The sequence below is a fragment of the Macaca mulatta genome, chromosome 14 (assembly GCF_049350105.2).
Source record: "Macaca mulatta isolate MMU2019108-1 chromosome 14, T2T-MMU8v2.0, whole genome shotgun sequence".
Classification (NCBI taxonomy): Eukaryota; Metazoa; Chordata; class Mammalia; order Primates; family Cercopithecidae; genus Macaca; species Macaca mulatta.
This window is the reverse complement of record NC_133419.1, coordinates 7,962,476-7,984,623: the sequence shown is the minus strand read 5'-3', so window position 1 is coordinate 7,984,623 and position 22,148 is coordinate 7,962,476. Positions and strand designations below refer to the sequence as shown.

Below are 22,148 nucleotides of genomic sequence, written 5' to 3'. Positions count from 1 at the left end.
CTGTGAGGGAAGCAGAGGGGGTTAGTGGTGGGAGGAGGGGACGGCTTCCTACCGCCCAGGAGGCGCCGTCCATTCCCTCCTTCGTCTTCACTTCTCTGTGTTCCTATCTCTACCCAGATTCAACTACCCCTTCGTGAGCCAGAAGATCTGTACGCATCTTCCCACGTTATCCTCATCACAGCACATTGGGAAGGGATGAGGAAGCCCAGGCGGAAGAGCCTTTGTAACCAGCACAAGGACGTAAAGCGTGTGAGAAGCAGAGCCGAGCTCTGAACCCAGGCCCCGGTAGTTCCAGAGCCAGCGCCGTCCATCCGCGTCCTAGCTTCCACCACCCTCGACAACCCCCACGTCGGGTTCCCAACACGGCCGCACCTGACCCAGCACTGGGCCTAGTGGGGGCCCGGGCATGGCCAGGCCTGCCCGCACGATGGTCCGGATCACACCGCCGACCTCGGGCTTCCTGAGGCCCCGGGTGGTCCGGCCGAGCTTCGACATGATGCGGGGCTGCTGGCTTCAGTTCACCTCAGGGCAGCAGCAAGAGCGAAGCTCTGGGCGCCACCATCTTGGCCCAGAGGTCAAGGGTCCTCACGTTAGGCTAGCGCAGGTGAGGCCAACAAACAGCAGCCTTGTTTCAGCCCTATTGCTCGCCAACTAGTAAAACAAGGAGGATAAGAGGAGGATAAAACACTTTTTAACTTGTCTTATGCAGATAAAGGAAGGTCCCGAATGGCCTCAGTACACAATTTCCCACAGGAGCGCGCACAGGCACTACCTCGGACAGCTAACCAGTAGGGTTGGACTTTGATACCCCATAGCATTGTGGGTATGGTAGTTTTAACTCCGTGTACAGGTCCGGCCTATTGCTACGCTCCAGGGCGCCATCTGCTGCACACGGTGATAATCCTAGGGTTTGAAATACACCTGGAGCTCCTGATTGGTAATGGGAGTCTCTCTCTCCTCTCTCTGTTCCTCACATGCTGTTGAAAGGCAGTACAGTTAAGAGTGTAGACCCTGAGCTGGGCGCGGTAGCTCACGCCTGTAATCCCAGCACTTTGGGAGGCCAAGGCGGGAGGATCGCTTGAGCCCAGGAGTTGGAGGTGGCAGTGAGCCAGGATCGCGCCACTGCTTGTGAACTTAATCAAGTTTCTTATGCTTTGTCTCCTCCCCAGTACAGCAGGTATTGTAATATGTAGCACCTACCTTTTAGGATTGCTGTGAGGACTAAGTTAGCAAAATGCTTAAAACAATGCCTGGCACCTAGTCAGCATGTGCTATTATTATCTGTACAATTAAGATAAAACCTGAGCTATTGTGAGGCTTAACAGACCCAGAACATTCGATGCATCATCTGTGACCAGTCAAATAAGCCAGCATCTTATTGTATCATGAGGAGAGCAAAAATCACCTGGCGACCTTTGAACAGGTCCTGGAGACTAAAACTCCTTACCTGAGGACTTTAAAAGTAATTAAACTACCCTAGTATCTAATGTTAGCATCTGGTTCCAGGACTCTTTTAAACTTAAAATGTATAAGCAACTAGAATTTCTATACACTCGGGAATGCCATGCCAAAACTCACTTTGCAACCCTTGCTGACATTAAGGCACCAGAATTACTATGAATGTAATCATTTATCATGACCTACGTGGCTAGTGTGGTCCAAATTGCCCTCAAGCTTCCTCTTTAAGGTCCATAAATACCCCCTAAGGAAAATCCACCAGCATGGTCAGTTCTTTCTTGCTGAGGCATCCCTCTGCACTCCTCTGCAGCGTTCTTTCTTTCTAATAAAACTTTCCAGCCGGGCACGATGGCTCACACATGTAATCCCAGCACTTTGGGAGGCCAAGGCGGGCAGACCACCTGAGGTCGGGAGTTCAAGACTAGCCTAACCAACATGGAGAAACCCCGTCTCTACTAAAAATACAAAATTAGCCAGGCATGGTGGTTCATGCCTGTAATCCCAGCTACTCAGGAGCCAGAGGCAGGATAATCACTTGAACCTGGGAGGCAGAGGTTACAGTGAGGCAAGATGGCACCATTGCACTGCAGCCTGGGCAACAAGAGTGAAACTCCGTCTCAAAAAGAAAACCCAAAAAACAAAAACTTTCCTTTTCAAACCTATACTGTTGTCAGTAAATCCTTCTTACCAACCCACAAGTCAAACATTTCCCCATTCCAGGGCTCTGACACCTTGCCTGGCATATCATTTAACTTGTTTTCTGAGCACTTGCTCTATGTCAGGCACTGTGCTAAGCACAAGTGCATTGTTATTTAATCCTTGCAATGGCATGAGGCAAATGCTTTTATTGTAAGCTGGGAGCGGTGGCTCATGCCTGTAATCCCAGCAATTTGGCTGAGTCGGGAGGATTACTTGAGCCCAGGAGTTTGAAACCACTCCTGACAACATATTGAGACCCCATCTCTAACCAAAAAAATAAAATAAAATAAAAAATTAGCTGGGTGTGGTGGTGTTGCGGGAAGTCAGGGACGCCAAATGGAGGGACCAGCTGGAGCCGTGGCAGAGGAACATAAATTGTGAAGATTTCATGGATATTTATCAGTTCCAAAATAATGCTTTTATAATTTCTTATGCCAGTCTTTACTTTAATCTCTTAATCCCGTTATCTTTGTAAACTGAGGATGTACGTCAGGACCACTGTGATAATTGTGTTAACTGTACAAATTGATTGTAAAACGTGTGTTTGAACAACATGAAATCAGTGCACCTTGAAAAAGAACAGAATAACCGTGATTTTTAGGAAACAAGGGAAGACAACCATAAGGTCTGACTGCCTGTGGGGTCGGGCAAAAACAGCCATATTTTTCTTCTTGCAGAGAGCCTATAAACGGACGTGCAAGTAGGAGACAGATGGCTAAATTATTTTCCTAGCAAAGAATATTAATATACCCTGGGAAAGAAATGCATTCCTGGGGGGAGGTCTATAAACGGCTGCTCTGGGAATGTCTGTCTTTTTTTTTTTTTTTTTTTTTTTTTTTTGAGACGGAGTCTGGCTCTGTCACCCAGGCTGGAGTGCAGTGGCGCGATCTCGGCTCACTGCAAGCTCCGCCTCCCGGGTTTACGCCATTCTCCTGCCTCAGCCTCCCGAGTAGCTGGGACTACAGGCGCCCGCCACCTCGCCCGGCTAGTTTTTTGTATTTTTTAGTAGAGACGGGGTTTCACCATGTTAGCCAGGATGGTCTCGATCTCCTGACCTCGTGATCCGCCCGTCTCGGCCTCCCAAAGTGCTGGGATTACAGGCTTGAGCCACCGCGCCCGGCCTGGAATGTCTGTCTTATGCGGTTGAGATAAGGATGGAGATATGCCCTGGTCTCCTGCTGTGCCCTCAGGCTTACTGGGGTGGAGAAAAACTCCGCCCTGGTAAATTTGTGGTCAGACTGGTTCTCTGCTCTCAAACCCTGTTTTCTTTTGTTTAAGATGTTTATCAAGACAATACGTGCACCGCTGAACATAGACCCTTATCAGTGGTTCTGCTTTTGCTCTTTGCTGTGATCTTTGTTAGACCCTTATTAGTAGTTCTGCTTTTTGCCCTTTGAAGCATGTGATCTTTGTACCTACTCCCTGTTCTTACACCCCCTCCCCTTTTGAAACCTTTAATAAAAACTTGCTGGTCTGAGACTCAGGTGGGCATCATGGTCCTACCGATATGTGATGTTACTCCTGGCAGCCCAGTTGTAAAATTCCTCTCTTTTTACTGTCTCTCTTTATTTCTCAGCCAGCTGAAACTTATGTAAAATAGAAAGAACAAACATTGAAATATTGGGGGCGGTGTCCCACAATGTGGTGTCACACACCTGTAGTCCAAGCTACTTGGGAGGCCAAGGTGGAAGGATTGCTTGAGCCTGGAAGTTCGAGGTTATAGTGAGCTATGAGTGCAGCATGGCACTCCCCGCCGGGTTACAGAGTGAGACCCTGTCTCAAAACAAACAACTTTTATTCCGTCTTCTTCTTCTTCTGCTTCTTCTTCTTTTTTTTTTTTTTTTTTTTTGAGACAGGGTCTTGCTTTGTCTTCCAGGCTGGAGTGCAATGGCGCGATCTCGGCTCACTGCAACCTCTGCCTCCTGGGTTCAAGAGATTCTCCTGCCTCAGCCTCCCAAGTAGCTGGGATCACAGGCGTGTGCCACCACTCCCAGCTAATTTTTGTATTTTTAGTAGAGATGGGGTTTCACCATGTTGGCCAGGATGATCTCGATCTCTTGACCTTGCAATCTACCTGCCTTGGCCTCTCAAAGTGCTGGGATTACAGGTGTGAGCCACTGCACCCGGCTTTGTACCCATTTTTATAAATGAGAAAGTTGAGGCACAAAAGAGAGGTCAAAAACACCTAGCCTCTAAGTGACTGGGCTGGGAAACAAATATTAGGGCTATCAGATTCTAGACTGTGCTGTTGTTACTAGAAAGGGGTCTGATCCAGACCCCAAGAGAGGGTTCTTGGACCTCATACGAGAAAGAATTCAAGGCAAATCCATAGAGTAAAGTGAAAGCAAGTTTATTAAGAAAGTAAAGGAATAAAAGAATGGCTACTCCATAGAACAAAGCAGCAGTTTGGGCTGCTGGACTAAGTATATTTATAGTTATTTCTTGATTATATGCTAAACGAGGGGTGGATTATTAATGAGTTTTCCAGGAAAGGGGTGGGCAATTCCTAGAACTGAGGGTTCCTCCCCCTTTTAGACCATATAGGGTAACTTCCTGACATTGCCATGGCATCTGTAAACTGCCATTGTGCTGGTAGGAGTTTCTTTTATTATAGCATTATAATTAGTGTATAATGAGCAATGAGGACAACCAGAGGTCCCTTTTACTGCCATCTTGGTTTTGGTGGGGTTTTGCCAGTTTCTTTGCCACAGTCTGTTTTACCAGCAAGGTCTTTATGACTTGTATCTTGTGCCGACCTCCTATCTTATTCTTTGACTAATAGTGCCTTAACCTATGCAGCCCTGTAGGTCTCAGCCTTATTTCACCCAGCTCCTACTCAAAATGGAGTTGTTGGCTGGGCATGGTGGCTCACGCCTATAATCCCAGCACTTTGGGGGGCTGAGGCAGACAGATCATCTGAAGTCAGGAGTTTGAGACCAGCCTGGTCAACATGGTGAAATCCCAACCTTATTTTTTGGTTCAGGGCAAATATATTTATCCACCTGTGAGAGCTGTCTCTGATTTTCCAAATTCCCACAAGGTAAGACCTGGCATTAAATCTTGTAGTTTGGAGTCCTGCTATCTTGGTCACATTAATCACCAACCTGATGATTGGGTAGGGAGGAGTCCCCTGCCAGTTACTATTCTGACCTTCTGCTCTTTGTATAGTAGCCCATCCCAGTCATACTGGCTTCCAGAAACAGGACCAGCCCATGTTTTCTTTCTTCCTTCCTTCCTTCCTTTCTTTTTTTTTTTTGACAGAGTTTCACTCTTGTTGCCTAGGCTGGAGTGCAATGGCACAATCTTGGCTCACCGCAACCTCCACCTCCCGGGTTCAAGCAATTCCCCTGCCTCAGCCTCCTGAGTAGCTGGGATTACAGGCATGCGCCACCATGCCTGGCTAATTTTGTATTTTTAGTAGAGACAGGGTTTCTCCTTGTTGGTCAGGCTGGTCTCAAACTCCTGACCTCAGGTGATTCACCCACCTCAGCCTCCCAAAGTGCTGGGATTACAAATGTGAGCCACCATGCCCAGCCATGTTTTCTTTTTAGATCTTTCTCAGAGTTAACTTTAAGGGTTCCTGAGGTGACCCATGCACTTTTCATTGGTCTTTTTCCCTCCCTTCTGGGGTCTCTTTTACTAGTCCCTTGGCTCAAGTATAGTGAGTCCATTCCTATTCAGCTGTTCACGTGGCTGTTTCAGTGGTTAAAAGCATTGGATATGGACCTTCCCAGCATGGGTGGATCTTGTCTTCTTTCCAAGTCTTAATCAGCACTAAGTCACCAGGCTGAAAGTGGTGAACTGTGAACTCATGAGGCTAAGTTTGAGTCAGAAGTCCTTTTAACGTAAGGGATGACAGAGTGGAGGATATGGCCAGCATATGATTTTTTTTTTTTGAGATGGAGTCTCGCTCTGTCGCCCAGGCTGGAGTGCAGTAGCCGGATCTCAGCTCACTGCAAGCTCCGCCTCCCAGGTTTACGCCATTCTCCTGCCTCAGCCTCCCGAGTAGCTGGGACTACAGGCGCCCACCACCTCGCCCGGCTAGTTTTTTGTATTTTTAGTAGAGACGGGGTTTCACTGTGTTAGCCAGGATGGTCTCGATCTCCTGACCTCGTGATCCACCCGTCTCGGCCTCCCAAAGTGCTGGGATTACAGGCTTGAGCCACCATGCCTGGCCCAGCATATGATTTTTTAAGAATTGATCCTTGGTTTCCATAGTGGGGAGATCTGTAGCTCTGCCCAAATATGGGAGTCCATATAATAACTCATTGGGGGACAATCCCAAGCCTTTTCCTGGGGCTGTCCTAATTCTAAGGAGTGCTATTGGGAGACATTTGGTCCAAGGCATTTTGTGATATGCTTTTTGAGAGTTTGATTCATTCTTTATACCTTTCCAGAGGAAGGGGGATGCCAAGTCGTGTGCTAATTCCATCTGATTTGTAAACATTCCATAATTCCCCTTAACACCCTTGAGATAAAGTGGCTCCCATTGTCTGAATTAATATTTTCCACCAGGCCAAATCTAGGTACAATCTGTTCTAATATTATTTTGACCACATTCTTGCCAGTGGCTGTTGGAAAGCAAAAGGCTTCCACCCAGCCAGAAAGGTGATCTGTGATCACCAGTAAAGAATTAAGTCTTCGGCCAGGTGCGGTGGCTCAGGCCTGTAATCCCAGCACTTTGGGAGGCCAAGATGGGCGGATCACGAGGTCAGGAGATCGAGACCATCCTGGCTAACATGGTGAAACCCCGTCTCTACTAAAAAATACAAAAAAACTAGCCAGGCGAGGTGGCAGACGCCTGTAGTCCCAGCTACTCGGGAGGCTGAGGCAGGAGAATGGCATGAACCCAGGAGGCGGAGCTTGCAGTGAGCTGAGATCCGGCCACTGCACTCCAGCCTGGGCGACAGAGCAAGACTCCGTCTCAAAAAAAAAAAAAAAAAAAAAAAAAAAAGAATTAAGTCGTCCTGCTTTGGGCATTTCTGTGAAATCTACCTGAATGCTTTGAAATGGTCTTAGTCCGGGAGGTCTTCCTCCCATCACCTTTTTCTGATCACCTTTTTGTTTATCCTTTGACAAGCTGCACAACTTCCATATACTTGTTTAGCAAGTGTATAAATCCCTATACACTCATAGTTCCTAAGTATTGCATCACACAGAGCCTAGGGTCCCCAATGACTCCCTTTGTGTAATAAAGACATTAGTTCTCTTATTAGCAATTTGCTCACACTAGCTCTCTCACACTTTCCACCTTTATCTCGGCTGTCTGCTCCAGCTCTGTGGTTCCTGCCACCTCCATGCCTGCAACTGCACTCCCTGGTCTGCAAGGCCAGCTCTTACTTACAAAAAATTAACCTTCAAAGGGCCTTGACCTACTGGGTCCTCCAGATCTACTCTGGAATAATTTTTTTTTCGTCTGATCTCTGAGCCTCTGGAGGAGTGCAGAGAGAGTTTTTTTCTTGTTGAATCTTGAATGCCTTTGAGACATTTTGTGTTGCAGGAGGGAGCTCTTTGATTCCTTTAATTATTAATTCCCTGAGGTCCTGCATTCATGCATTTGGCCTCAGTCCCTGGGATCATTATTATCCTATTTGGGATTGACATTTGGAAATTTTTGTTGGGCTGGCAAGACTCCTTGCCCAAGACGGAGTTGCCTCACCCAGATGGTCATGGCCACTCTCCTAATCATTTCCCTTTCTTCTCCCATGAATAGAATATTTATAATAGGCATTATTTTAGCCCAGGTGTAAAAGCTGGGTCCTAGGAATTGGTGCAGCTGGTCTGCTAAACTAAGGAGATATTCTAGGAGTAGTTTCATTTCCTTCTTGAAATTCCTAACTTCAGTACTTGTAAGAGGAGCATTTAAAAAGTCAGTCTCGGCCGGGTGTGGTGGCTCATGCCTGTAATCCCAGCATTTTGGGAGGCCAAGGCGGGTGGATCATGAGGTCAGGAGATCGAGACCATCCTGGCTAACACAGTGAAACCCCATCTCTACTAAAAATACAAAAAATTAACCGGGCGTGGTGGCGAGCACCTGTAGTCCCAGCTACTCGGGGGACTGAGGCAGGAGAACGGTGTGAACCCGGGAGGCAGAGCTTGCAGTGAGCCAAGATTGCGCCACTGCACTCCAGCCTGGGCAACAGAGCAAGACTCTGTCTCAAAAAAAAAAAAAAAAAAAAAAAAAAGTCAATCTCTCCCTGTCCCATGGGAACTTCCCTAAGAGGGAACATGCTAGATGACTGCTGTGTGGAAGGGATAGGGAAGTTCTCAATATCCCTCTTACACTGTTTGCCAAGACCAGCTTGGTCATGGATACCCTAACCTAGCAGCACTAGAGGAATTAAAGACACATACATAGAAATATAGAATGTGGGGTGGGAAATCAGGGATCTCACAGCCTTCACCACTGAGAGCCATGAACAGAGATTTAACCACATATTTATTGACAGCAAGCCAGTGATAAGCATTGTTTCTATATATTATAGATTAACTAAAAGTATTTCTTATGGGAAACAAAGGGATGGACTCTGGCTAGTTATCTGCAGCAGGAACATGTCCTTAAGGCACAGATCACTCATGCTATTGTTTGTGGTTTAGGAACACCTTTAAGCGGTTTTCCTCCCTGGGTGGGGCACATGTTCCTTGCCCTCATTCTGGTAAACCCACAACCTTCAGTGTGGGTGTCATAGCCATCACGAACATATCACAGCGCTGCAGAGATTTTGTTTATGGCCAGTTTTGGGGGCCTGTTCCCAACACTGTTCTAATTCTTTTCTTAAATTTGGATAAGGATCTAAAGGAGCAGTTGGTCAGCTCTGGGTCTTTCTTCCTCTAACCCCCCGCTGTCCCTTGATTTTCCTGTCCCCTATTTTGTGAGATGTATAAAGGTGGTAAGCATGATATGGGGTCCCAGGGCTTTTTGGTGGGTAAGAGCTTTTTACTAGGTTCCTTTTCCTCTTCATGGGGGCTAATTCCTTGATCCAACAGAGAGGTAACCTCTCTCTTCTTTGGAGGATGAGATTTTATTATTTACATAGAGAATTAAGGCTTGGCACATCCAGTCCTCATCTGAGACAAACTTAGGCCAAAAGACCAAAGGCTTACGAATAGGGTCTTTGGGCCAGATAAAAGAACAATACTTTATCATCTTTTGCTTTTCCCTGTCCCTGGTTCGAGGGTTATTACTCCAAACCTACAACATTCCCCCCAAAGGACTATCTGGGGGAATGTCAGGGGACGTTTCTTTGGCTCCCTCTTTCCTTTTTCCCCTAGGCCTAGAATTCCTATTTCCCACTTTCGGTCAGTCTCTGTGTTGGAGCTTTTCTCTGTTTACTCAACCCCCCCACTGGAAGTTTCTTGCATACTCCAAGAATTGCTTCATCTGTCTCCAACTGTTTCCCTTGCAGGAGAAGGGGACCATGGATTGGGACTCCACACTCAACTTTGTATCAAAGATACTTCTCAAACACACTTGACCTCCAAAAGTGCCCAACCACCAACGCAGTACTTATAATCCAATTTTCTGTCCTTGGCTCTCCAATTTTCTGATCTTGGGTCATGTACGAGGTTGCCTGGTTGCCATGGTGCCTGCTTTTCTCCCTATGTTACCTCTACTGCCTCCTGAATAACAGTCTCAGGTTTGTCTAGGGCCTCTGTGGGGAGCCGGATGCCCAGAAAGAGTGGGCCACCTAAATCAGGTGGATGCATCTCCCCTCTCTCCCAGAGTCCCACTCCACACAGGCACAGAGATCCTGGATGAGCCCCCAGATTTGTGAGAAGCAAGTTCACCTGTCCAAACCCGAAGAATGGACTCAGAGGCATGAAGAACAGTGAAAGTGAGACATTTAATAGCCATCTTGCAAGATCGGGTGTCTGATAGGCAGGCATACCTGGGGCAGCTAGAGCAGGTAATTTATCTCCTAGCACCCACTTCCCTTCCCCAGTTCCTCACTGGTTGAGTACTATAGGGTTACAATCATCCCAGACATTGCCTAAGTTTCATCATCCCCCTTGTAAGGTTATACATTGGTGACCTTCCCTGCTTAAGTTTCAATTTCCCAATAACGAAATTTTCTTCCCTTTTATGGGCTGACCCATCCTCTACATTCTGTTTGCTTATTATGACCTTTTTGGTGAATGAGCCATGCAGTTTGTTACATTCACAGGCTGGCTCTCAGAGCTTAAATTTATCATGCCTTGAAAATGAACCATTTAAAATATTTTCTCACAAACCAAGGTATCCCTTCCATGTATTGATTTATTGTCTTTGCTTATAACTCCTAACTCCTTAAAACATATAAAACCAAACTGTAACCCAACCACCTTGGGCACACTTCCTCAGAACATCTTGAGACTGTTCCCCAGGCTATGTTCACCCATATTGGCAGAGAATAAACCTCTTTAAAATGTTTTACAGAGTTTGGTTTTTCCATTAATATGCCTCATCTAGTAAAATGAAAGAATCCACATAAAACCACCCTGGAAACTGTGAGGCACATACAAATTATTTATTAGGAATACTTGTTGGACTCCCACTAATTAAATATGATTGTTTCTACCTCTGAAGTCCATCAAGGCCTTTATAGCACTCAGGCTTGTTAACCTTACCACAGCTCTGGAGCCAAGCTACAAAGCCTTGAGCAAGGTAATTAACCTCCCTGTGCTTCACTTTCCCTACTAGTAAAATGGAACCAATAATATCTGGGCTGGGTGCAGTGGCTCACGCCTGTAATCCCAGCACTTTGGGAAGCCAAGGTGGGTGGATCACGAGGTTAAGAGATCGAGACTATTCTGGCCAACATAGTGAAACACTGTCTCTACTAAAAAAATACAAAAATTGGCCGGGCACGGTGGCTCACGCCTGTAATCCCAGCACTTTGGGAGGCCAAGGCCGGCGGATCACAAGGTCATGAGATCAAGACCACGGTCAAACCCCGTCTCTACTAAAAACACAAAAAAATTAGCCGGGCGCGGCGGCAGGCGCCTGTAGTCCCAGCTACTCAGGAGGCTGAGGCAGGAGAATGGCGTGAACCTGGGAGGCGGAGCTTGCAATGAGCCGAGATCGCGCCACTGCACTCCAGCCTGGGTGACAGAGCGAGACTCTGTCTCAAAAAAAAAAAAAAAAAAAAACAAAAATTAGCTAGGCATGGTGGCACGCACCTGTAGTCCCAGCTACTCGGGAGGCTAAGGCAGCAGAATCACTTGAACCCGGGAGGCAGAGGTTGCAGTGAGCTGAGATCGAGCCACTGCACTCCAGCCTGATGACAAAGCGAGACTCCACCTCAAAAAAAGAAAAACAGTACCTATCTGGCAGGAAATTAGTTAATTCAGGTAAAGCACTTAGAAGACAGCCTGGCCCAGGTCGGGCACAGTGGCTCACGCCTGTAATCCCAGCACTTTAGGAGGCTGAGGTGGACGGATCACGAGGTCAGGAGATTGAGACCATCCTGGCTAACACAGTGAAACCCCATCTCTACTAAAAATACAAAAGATTAGCCCGGCGTGGTGGCAGGTGCCTGTAGTCCCAGCTACTTGGGAGGCTGAGGCAGGAGAATGGCGTGAACCCGGGAGGCAGAGCTTGCAGTGAGCCAAGATTGTGCCACTGCACCCTAGCCTGGGCGACAGAGCGAGACTCCATCTCAGAAACAAACAAAACAAACAAACAAACAAAAAGAAGACAGCCTCACCCAGAGGAAGCAAGGCTGGGTCTGATTTAGCTCTGTGTGCCCACAGTGCAATAAATCCCTCCTGAATGAAGGAATTGTCACGAGGCAAACCCCAAAATTGGGGCTTGGCCTAGGAGGCCACATGGGTTCTTGGCCTCATGCAGGAAGGAATTTAAGAGCAAGCCAACAGAGGAAAGTAAAAGCAAGTTTGTTTTATTTTTGTTTTATTTTATTTTAGAGATGGGGTCTTACTCTGTTGCCCAGACTGGAGTGCAGTGGCATGATCTTAGCTCACTGCAAGCTCTGCCTCCCAGTTTCAAGCAGTTCTCCTGCCTCAGCCTCCTGAGTAGCTGGGATTACAGGTGTCCACCACCACACCTGGCTAATTTTTGTATTTTTAGTAGAAACGGGTTTCACCATGTTGACCAGGCTGGTCTCAAACTCCTGACCTCAGGTGATCTACACACGTTGGCCTCCCAATGGGATTACAGGTGTGAGCCACTGCACCTGGCCTAAAAACAAGTTTATTAATAAAGTAAAGGAATAAAAGGGTAGCTACTCTATAAGTAGAGCAGTGGCATGGGCTGCTTGACTGAGTATACCTATGGTGATTTCTTAATTATATGCTAAACAAGGGGTGGATTATTTATTAGTTTTCTGGTGTAAACTAAAAATAAAATTCTAAGGCCCCCCCACAACCATCTAAATCGACCTCCCTGTCAGCCGAGGGCATTCCAAAGTTAACCTGAAAAACTAGGCCATGATAAGAATTGGGGGTTGGACATACCTCATTATACCCTCTTCCCTTTTGGAATTCAGGAAAAACCAACCAGCATTAACATCAACACAGACCTGAAGTCTGATAAGAAACATCTGCAGTCTATTTTCTCTGAAGCCTGCTACCTGGAGACTTTATATGCATCATAAAACTCTGGTCTCCACAACCCCTTATTGTGATAACCCATACATTTCTTTCTGTTGATGCCACGTCTTTAGATAATAACTTAACTCTTTCAACCAACTGCCAGTCAGAAAATTTGTAAATCTACCTGTAATCTGGAAGCCCTCACTTCAAGTTGTCCCACCTTTCCAGGTCACTTCAAATTCTCCCACTTCAAGTTTTCCCACCTTTCTGTTGCTTATAACAGAACACCTGAATATACACCTTACATGTATTTTCTTTTTTTTTTGAGATGGAATCTCTTTCTGTCACCCAGGCTGGTGTACAGTGGCACAATCTCAGCTCACTGCAACCACTGCCTCCAAGGTTCAAGTGATCCTCATGCCTCAGCCTCCGAAGTAGTTGGGATTACAGACATGCACCACTGTGCCCAGCTAATTTTTGTATTTTTAGTAGAGACAGAGTTTATATTTTATATTTTTAGTAGAGACAGAGTTTCACCATGTTGGCCAGGCTGGTCTTGAACTCCTGACCTCAGGTGATCTGCCTGCCTTGGCCTCCCAAAGTGCTGGGATTACAGGCCTGAGCCACTGCACCCGGCCTCTTACATGTATTGACATGTATTATGTCTAAAAGGTATAAAAGCAAGCTGTACCCTGAACAACTTGGGCACGTGTTGTCAGGACCTCCTGAGACTGTGTCATGGGTGCATCCTTAACCTTGGCAAAATAAAACCATCTAAATTGGCTGACACCTGTCTTGGATACTTTGGAGTTCACACTGGGAAAGGGGTGGAGATTTCTAGGACTGAGGGATCCTCCCCTTTTTAGACCACATAGTGTAACTTCCAAACGTTGACATGGCACTTGTAAAGTGTAATAGCACTGATGGGAGTGTCTTTTAGCATTCTAATGCATTATATTTATTGTATTTTCAGCAGTGAGGACAATTAGAGTTTTTCATTGCCAGCTTGATACTGGGTTTGGGGGCTTTTTTTTCCCCCCACATCTTGTGTTATCAGCAGGGTCTTTGTGACCTATATCTTGTGATGTCAGCCTGCTGATCTCCTATCTTATCTTGTGACTAAGAATACCTGCTCCCATGGGAATGCAGCTCTGAAGGTCTTATCTTCATTTTACCCAGACTCTATTCAAGATGGAGTCACTCTGGTTCAAACATTTCTGACAGAATCAGGAAGTTGACTGGCATAGCAGGTGGCTACAGAACCAAGTGTGCAATCTGGGGCAGTCTGCTCTATGGGGTGCAATTTCCACTTATGGTCAAGGGAAACACAGTTTTGATTATTCTGGCTCCTACAGACTACCAGGAAGCAACTCCCCAGGGTACCTCAGTAATATGTGAAGTCAAAGTGAGGTCATGTGTGAGGTTCGGTGGCAATAGTAAAGATGAGGCTGGACAGGTGGGTAGGGGCCAAATCATTCAGGCCTTGTCAGTCCTATGAAGGAGTGTGGACTGTGCAATAGGGAGCCATTGAAGGGTGTTAAGCATGTGCATCATATTTGCATTTTGAAAAGGTCACCTGAGCTTGAGTAGGTAGGAGGCACTGGAGGAGCATAATGGTGGATGCAAGGAAACCCATTAGGCCAAGGAAGGAATAGGGTAGAGAGATAATGGTGACCTGGACCAGGGAAGAGGAGGGGCACCCATTCATGTGCTATTTAGAAGACAGAATTTATTTTATTCAACAAAGGCTTGTGCAGTATGAACTGTGTCTCTGAACAGTAATTCTTTTGTTCAGATGGAGTCTCACTCTATCATGCAGGCTGGAGTACAATGGCTTGATCTTTACTCACTGCAACCTCTACCTCCCAGGTTCAAGTGATTCTCCTGCCTCAGCCTCCTGAGTAGCTGGGACTACAGGCACGTATCATCACACCTGGCTAATGTTTGTATTATGAATAGTAATTCATTTAAACCTCACCACTATTCTAAGAAGTGTAGGTACTATTTCTGTGTTTTTGGAGATGGAGTCTTACTCTGTCGCCCAGGCTGGAGTGCAGTGGCGTGATCTAGGCTCATTGCAACCTCTGTCTCCTGGGTTCAAGCAATTCTCCTGCCTCAGCCTCCCGAGTAGCTGGCATGACAGGTGCACAGCATCACACCAGGTTAATTGTCTGTATTTTAGTAGAGATGGGGTTCACCATGTTGCCTAGGCTTGTCTTGAACTCTTGAGCTCAGGCAATCTGCCAGCCTCAGTCTCCCAAAGCACTAGGATTACAGATGTGAGACACCGCTTCCAGACTACTATTTCTATTCCCATTTTACAGATGAGGAAACTGAAACACAATTGTAATCACACTGTATACAAAATTTGTGTGTTGTGGCCGGGTGTGGTGGCTCATGCCTGTAATCCCAGCACTTTGGGCAGCCGAGGTGGGCAGATCATGGGGTCAGGAGATTGAGACCATCCTGGCTAACATGGTGAAACCCCGTCTCTACTAAAAACACAAAAAATTAGCCGGGCATGGTGGCGGGTGCCTGTAGTCCCAGCTACTTGGGAGGCTGAGGCAGGAGACCGGTGTGAACCTGGAGGCAGAGCCTGCAGTGAGCCAAGATCATGCCACTGCACTCCAGCCTAGGTGACAGAGCGCTCTGTCTCAAAAAAAAAAAAAAAAAAAAAAAATTGTATGTTGTGTATTGGTATTTTACCTTGAGCACTGTCTTAATCTGTTTTCAGTTGCTTATAACAATCTTTTTGCTGTTGCTTATAACAGAATACCTGAAACTGAATATAATAAATAAAATTTATTTCTTACAGTTCTGGATGCTGGGAAGTCCAAAGTTGAGAGGGCACAACTGGTGAGAACCCTCTTGCTGATGAGAACTCTCTACAGAGTCCTGAGGTGATGCAGGCTATCACATGGCCAGAGGGCTGAGTGTCTAGCTCACGTCTCTCTGCCTCTTCTTTTGTTTTTCGAGACAGAGTCTCACTCTGTCCCCCAGGCTGGAGTGCAATGGTGTGATCTTGGCTCACTGCAACCTCTGCCTCCTGGGTTCAAGTGATTCTCATGCCTCAGCCTCCTGAGTAGCTGGGATTACAGGCGCCTGCCACCATGCCTGGGTTTTGCCATGTTGGCCAGGCTGGTCTCAAATTCCTGATCTCAGGTGATCCACTCGCCTCGGCCTCCCAAAATATTGGAATTACAGGTGTGAGCCACTGCGCCCGGCTGACTCTTCTTTTTTTTTTTATTTTTTTTAATTTTTTTTTTTTTTTTTTGAGACGGAGTCTCGCTCTGTCGCCCAGGCTGGAGTGCAGTGGCCGGATCTCAGCTCACTGCAAGCTCCGCCTCCCGGGTTCACGCCATTCTCCTGCCTCAGCCTCCCGAGTAGCTGGGACTACAGGCGCCCGCCACCTCGCCCGGCTAGTTTTTTTGTATTTTGTAGTAGAGACGGGGTTTCACCGTGTTAGCCAGGATGGTCTCGATCTCCTGACCTCGTGATCCGCCCGTCTCGGCCTCCCAAAGTGCTGGGATTACAGGCTTGAGCCACCGCCGGCTGACTCTTCTTAACCAATCCCACTCATGTGATAATCCACTAATTCATTAAGTCATTAATTCATTAATTTTTAAATGGATTAATCCATCCATAGGGCAGATCTCTTAATGGCCCCACATTTCAACACTTCCACATTGAATAATGTAAACCAAAAATAAAAATCTAAGCCTCCCAACCGTCTGAATGGACCTCTCCTCTCAGCAAAGGGCATTTCAAACGACTAGTTCAGACCTTGATGGGAAGTGACAGTCAGATATGCCTCATTATTCCCTTCTCCCTTTTGGAATTCAGGCAAAACTCACCAGTAAAAACAGATCTTAAGACTGATAAAGCAGACTCTTTGTAGAAACAGGATACCAAATTCCAGCCTGACTCTAGTATAGCATCACATGACAGATAGCAGGCCCTGAAAGAAATCAAAGTATTTTGCTCCAAATTATGTTTCTTTGCCATATATTGAAATAGTCCTGTCATGAGGGAAATCTACATTCTAAAGAGAATCCCCTTCCTTTTCCAGGTCTTTTTCCTGGTCCAGGAGAAAAACAGTCTGACAGGCAAAATTTACAATCTATGTTCTCTGAAGAATGCTACCTGGAGACTTCATCTGCACAATAAAAACTTTGGTCTCCACCAGGCGCAGTGGCTCACGCCTGTAATCCCAGCACTTGGGGAAGCCAAGACAGGTGGATTACAAGGTCAGGAGATCGAGACCATCCTGACTAACACGGAGAAACTCCATCTTTACTGAAAATAAAAAATTAGCTGGGTGTGGTGGTGGGCATCTGTAATCCCAGCTACTTGGGAGGCTGAGGCAGAAGAACTGCCTGAACCTGGGAGGCGGAGGTTGCAGCGAGCTGAGATCATGCCATTGAACTCCAGCCAGGGCAACAAGAGCAAAACTCCATCAAAAATAAATAAATAAAGAAAGAAGGAGGGAGGGAGGGAGGGAGGGAGGGAAAGAAAGAAAGAAAGAAAGAGAGAGAGAAAGAAAGAAAGAAAGAAAAGAAAGAAAGAAAGAAAGAAAGAAAGAAAGAAAGAAAGAAAGAAAGAAAGAAAGAAAGAAAGAAAGAAAGAAAGAAAGAGAGAGAGAAGGAAAGCATGAAAGCATGGCAGTACCTGCTCAGCTTCTGGGGAGGCCTCAGGAACAATCATGGTGAAAGGGTGAAGGGGAAGCTGGCATATCTTATACAACCAGAGCAGGAGAAAGAAAAATGAGGTAGGTGCTACACACTTTCAAACAACCAGATCTCGTGAGAACTCTATCATGAGAACAGCACCAAAGGGATGGTCGTAAACCATTCAGGAGGATCCACCCCCATGATCCAATCACCTCCCACCAGGCCCCATCTCCAACACTAGGGATTACAACTGAACATGAGATTTGGGTGGTGACACAGAGCCAAACCATATCAACAAGTGTCTTCTATGTTATGAAATATCCCTCCTAAATAGAATTTTACTGACCAGAACAGTTCGGGATGGCCTCTTTGAGGAAGTGACATTAGACTTGAGAGAAGGAAGACAAGGGACTTGTTTGGGGGAAGGGCCTTCCAAGCAGAAGTAAGTGTGTGTGGACCCCTGAGGCAGGCGTGGGCTGGTTGGCTCTGGAGACCACCACGGATGTCAGTGCAGCTGGATGGAATGAGGGAGGGAGTAGGGGAAGGAGAGGAAGTTGGAGAGGATGGGGAAAGCAGATCACAGCAGGCATCAGAGGGCAGGTAAAGACTTAGGACTTTACTTGGGCTCCAGTAGGAAGTCACTGGAATAGGTAAGTGATGGGATGCAATTTACGCTGTAGAAGATGACTCTTGCCTGCTGAAGGAAGGCTACAGAGAGGCCAAGATGGAAGCAGGGACCTGTTAGGAGGCTGTTGTCATCCAGGTGAGAGATTTTGGTGCTGCAACCAGGGTCATGAAGGGAGAAGTAGAGAAGATCATATAGGCAAGGGTCATTGCATTGGTTCCACAAATATTCCCCAAAGACCTACTGCATGCCAGGTCCTAGGTCAGCCACTGGACATACAGAAATGAGAAGGTGTGACATCACCTTTGAGGGTTACACGGGCTAGGCACTGGCTTTCTATCTTTCTTGGCCATGAGTATTAGTAAAAAAAAAAAAAAAAAATGCATTTTACATTGTGGCCCAATGCACATATGTGACATATACACAGGGAAATACCAGTTTCATGAGACAGTTCATATCTTTATATGGTGTACTCTATATTCTATTCTATTCTGTTCTATTCTATTCTATGATTTCATTAAAAATGCTGGTTGAACCCATGAAGTCAATTTCATAACTCGCTGGTAACTCACAACCCTACCTTGCAAAAAGCCTTGACCTAACAGGAGAGGTAAATACATGAGTAGAGCACTAGGTGCAGAACCACATGGTGAGTTCTCTATGAGGGGCAGGCACAGCTGCTGCCCTGCAGGGAGGTGCTCTCTGTGCATCAGCTCAGCTAGTTGCTGTAACAAAACACCATGGCCTGGGCACGGAAACAACAGAAGTTTATTTTCTCACAGTTGTGGGGGCTGAAAGCAAGATGTTGGCGGAGTTGATTTCTTCAGGGGCCTCTTACCTTAACTCGAAGATGGCCACATTCTCCCTGTGTCTTCACAAGGTCTTCCTTCTGCTCTGGTGTCTCTGTGTGTCCAAATTTCCTCTTCTGATAAGAACATTAATCAGATTGGATCAGAACCCACCCTAATTGGCCTCATGTTAAGTTAAATCACCTCTTTAAAGGCACTCTCTCCAAATACAGTCACATTCTGAGGTACTGAGGAGCCAGGGCTTCAACATATGAATTTGTAGGGGTTGGAGAGATACAATTTGGCCCCTAATAGGCATGTTCCCCAGTCTGGGGACAGGGAAGCAGAGGGAACAGCAGAGGTACAGGATAGTGTGGGGCAGGAAGGAGGTGCATGTACTGTGGCGTCAGTGGAGGGTATGGTGTGAGGTAGGGAGTATCGGGCTGGAAAGGTTGGCAGGGGCTAGATCTGAAGGGCCTTGAATCCTGCACCAATGAATGTAGACTAGCTTGCAGAGGGGTGAATCTCAAGTGTCACTGCACTGCAAGATTGCCTGGGACATTGTGACAAATGCAGGGATCCTTGGAGGGGACATCCCAGAAAGCTGCACTTTAATCAGTATCTCAGATGGACCAAGACCCACCCTCAGCAAAGAAGATGCAGGTGCCATTGAAAAAATGTAAACAGGGGCTTGACACTGGCTCAGTTGGAGAAGACAGATTGGAGGGGCAAGAATGGAGACAGAGAGGCCATCATGGGGGCTGTCCTGAGTGCCCAGCCAAATGATGAAGTCTGAACGGATGCTAACAGTGGTTGACTTTTAGAGAGTGTTTAACATATGCCATGTGGCCAGGCGCGGTGGCTTACGCCTGTAATCCCAGCACTTTGGGAGGCCGAGGCAGGTGGATCACAAGGTCAGGAAATTGAGACCATCCTGGCTAACACGGTGAAACCCTGTCTCTACCAAAAATACAAAAAAAAAAATTGACCGGGCTTGGTGGCAGGCGCCTGTAGTCCCAGCTACTCCAGAGGCTGAGGCAAGAGAATGGTGTGAACCTGAGAGGTGGAGCTTGCAGTGAGCCGAGATCACATCACTGCACTTCAGCCTGGGCGACAGAGCGAGACTCCGTCTCAAAAAAAAAAAAAAAAAAAAAAAAATGCCATGAACCAGGCCTGAGCTAAGCACCCTTCCTGGGTAATCTTACTGATTTCTCACAACAGCCTTGTATGGTAGGTATCTTTATTATTACTATTATTATTTTGAGACAGGGTCTTGCTCTGTCTCCCAGGCTGGAGTGCTGTGGCACAAACATGGTTCATGCAGCCTTGATCTCCCAGGCTTAAGCAATCCTCCCCTCTCAGTTCCCCAAGTAGCTGGGACTATAGGCACATGCCACCACACTGGCCTAAATTTTGTGTTTTTTTGTGGAGACAGTTTGCCATGTTGCTCAGGCTGGTCTCAAACTCCTGGGCTCAAGTGATCCTCCTGCCTCAGCCTCCCAAAATACTGGGATTACAGGCATGAGCCACCACACCCAACCAGTGTCTTTATTTATTTATTTATTTATTTATTTATTTATTATTTTTTAAGACGAGTCTTGTTCTGTCACCAGGCTGGAGTTCAGTGGCGTGATCTCGGCTCACTGCAACCTCCGCCTCCCAGTTCAAGCGATTCTCCTGCCTTAGCCTCCCGAGTACAGGCGTGCACCAGCACGCCCAACTGATCTTTGTATTTTTAGTAGAGACAGGGTTTCACCATGATGGTCTCGATCTCTTGACCTTCTGATCTGCCTGCCTCAGCCTCCCAAAGTGTTGGGATTACAGGCATGAGCCACCATGACTGGCCTATTTATTTATTTATTTATTTATTTATGTATTGTTTGAGATGGAGTCTCACTCTGTCCTCCAGGCTGAAGTGCAATGGTATGATCTTGGCGCACTGCAACCTCTGCTTCCCAAGTTCAAGCAATTCTCCTGCCTCAGCTTCCCAAGTAGCTGGGATTACAGGTTTTCGCCACCATGCCCAGCTAATTTTTTGTATTTTTAGTAGAGATGGGGTTTCACCATATTGGCCAGGCTGGTCTCGAACTCCTGACCTCGTGATCCACCAGCATCAGCCTCCCAAAGTGCTGGGATTACAGGCATGAGCCACCACGCCCAGGCTATCTTTATTTTTATTTCATAGTTGAGAAAACCAAGGCTCAGAGAGGTGAAGAAACTTGCCCCAGGTCACAACTAGGAAGAGCTGTCTGTGTGTGTGTCAGGACAGGCAGAACCTAGATCTCAGCCCTGCTTCTCTGGACAGATGCAGAGGGGATGGCAAGGTTGATGGGAGCTGTGGGGACATAGTAGGCAGGACTTGGTGACAGGCTGAATGTGGGCAATAGCAGGGGTGGGGTATGAGCTACTTGCAGGCAGTTCTGGGTCCCTAACTCTCCATGTCGCCAATCAAACGTCAAAGGGAGCCAAGCCTGGGTGTGGGGCAGAAGCGGAGATGTTGGCGGCGTGAAGCTCAGGAGTATACATCAGAGGAAGCCAAAAGCCAGCTGGAATAGTTCATGAATACAGTTTTAATCTTGTTTGCAATTATTTCGAAGGGGAGAAATCATCTGGATCAGAATTAAGATGCTCTGGTTTCAAGGAAATAGCATGCAACTTGCCAAATCCTCCCTTGGAGTCTTCTTGGTAAACTGCTCTGCCTCTGAGACAACTCTGCCTGTGCTGACCTTATTCACAAAGGACCCACGCCCCGTTTGTGGTGAAGCCAAGGAAGTACTCAAGCCTTATAAAAACAGGTTTATTTTACAGGAAGTGAATGTCACACTTCCAGAAAACTCTGCCCGGTATGAAAGATATAAATTTGACATTCCTGTCTTTCACTTGAATGGCCAGTTTCTGATGATGCATCGATAAAACACCTCAAAACTTGAAAAACAGCTCCTGAAACTTGAGCAGCAAAGTACCGGAGGCTGACTAATGCCCTCGTGATTTCCCACCCTCTCTTCCTATACGGCATCTTCCTAAGGAAATGACCATGGCCTGATACTCCTTTTGTCACCTATACAGAGCCCTAAGGATATTCTGAACACAGTGGTGCCAAACAAATGTTGACATTCCTTTTTTGGTTGACGGGGGAAAAAAAAAAAAAAAGGGAGCCCAGACTCCTCACTCTCCTCTCTGCATTCCCCATCCTCTGTCTGCTCTTCCCCACTCCTCCTGGGGGCTCCCAAGGTACCAAGCAAGAGGCTGACGTTGCTTATGTATGATAGATACAAATCTCTTTGTATCTACTTGCTCGTTTAGTGACTGGAGGGATTATTTTATTGAAGTCTATCTCCTTCTTCTTGCTGCCAGAGTGTGAAGCCTCGGATGTCACTC

At 46.7% G+C, this 22,148-nt stretch overlaps 2 protein-coding genes across 5 annotated transcripts in view; one reads left to right on the top strand and one right to left on the bottom strand.

Moving 5' to 3' along the window:
• The window catches only part of MRPL11 (mitochondrial ribosomal protein L11), a 248,991-nt gene that overhangs the window by 2,435 nt on the left and 224,408 nt on the right, over positions 1 to 22,148 (bottom strand). For 2 of the 4 annotated variants that reach the window (XM_077960914.1, XM_077960915.1), the window contains one exon: positions 373 to 570. In XM_077960914.1, coding sequence (XP_077817040.1) covers positions 373 to 495 — 123 coding nt within the window. In that variant the 5' untranslated portion in view covers positions 496 to 570. Of the gene's footprint in view, positions 1 to 372; positions 590 to 22,148 lie in introns of those variants that run through there. The other 2 variants (XM_077960916.1, NM_001261127.1) reach the window with 2 other exon arrangements.
• On the top strand, positions 20,987 to 21,896 carry LOC106993184 (glutaredoxin-like protein C5orf63 homolog). The gene has a single exon (XM_077964739.1). It carries the CDS (start codon positions 21,396 to 21,398, stop codon positions 21,681 to 21,683), a length of 288 nt encoding a protein of 95 aa, XP_077820865.1. The 5' UTR covers positions 20,987 to 21,395; the 3' UTR covers positions 21,684 to 21,896.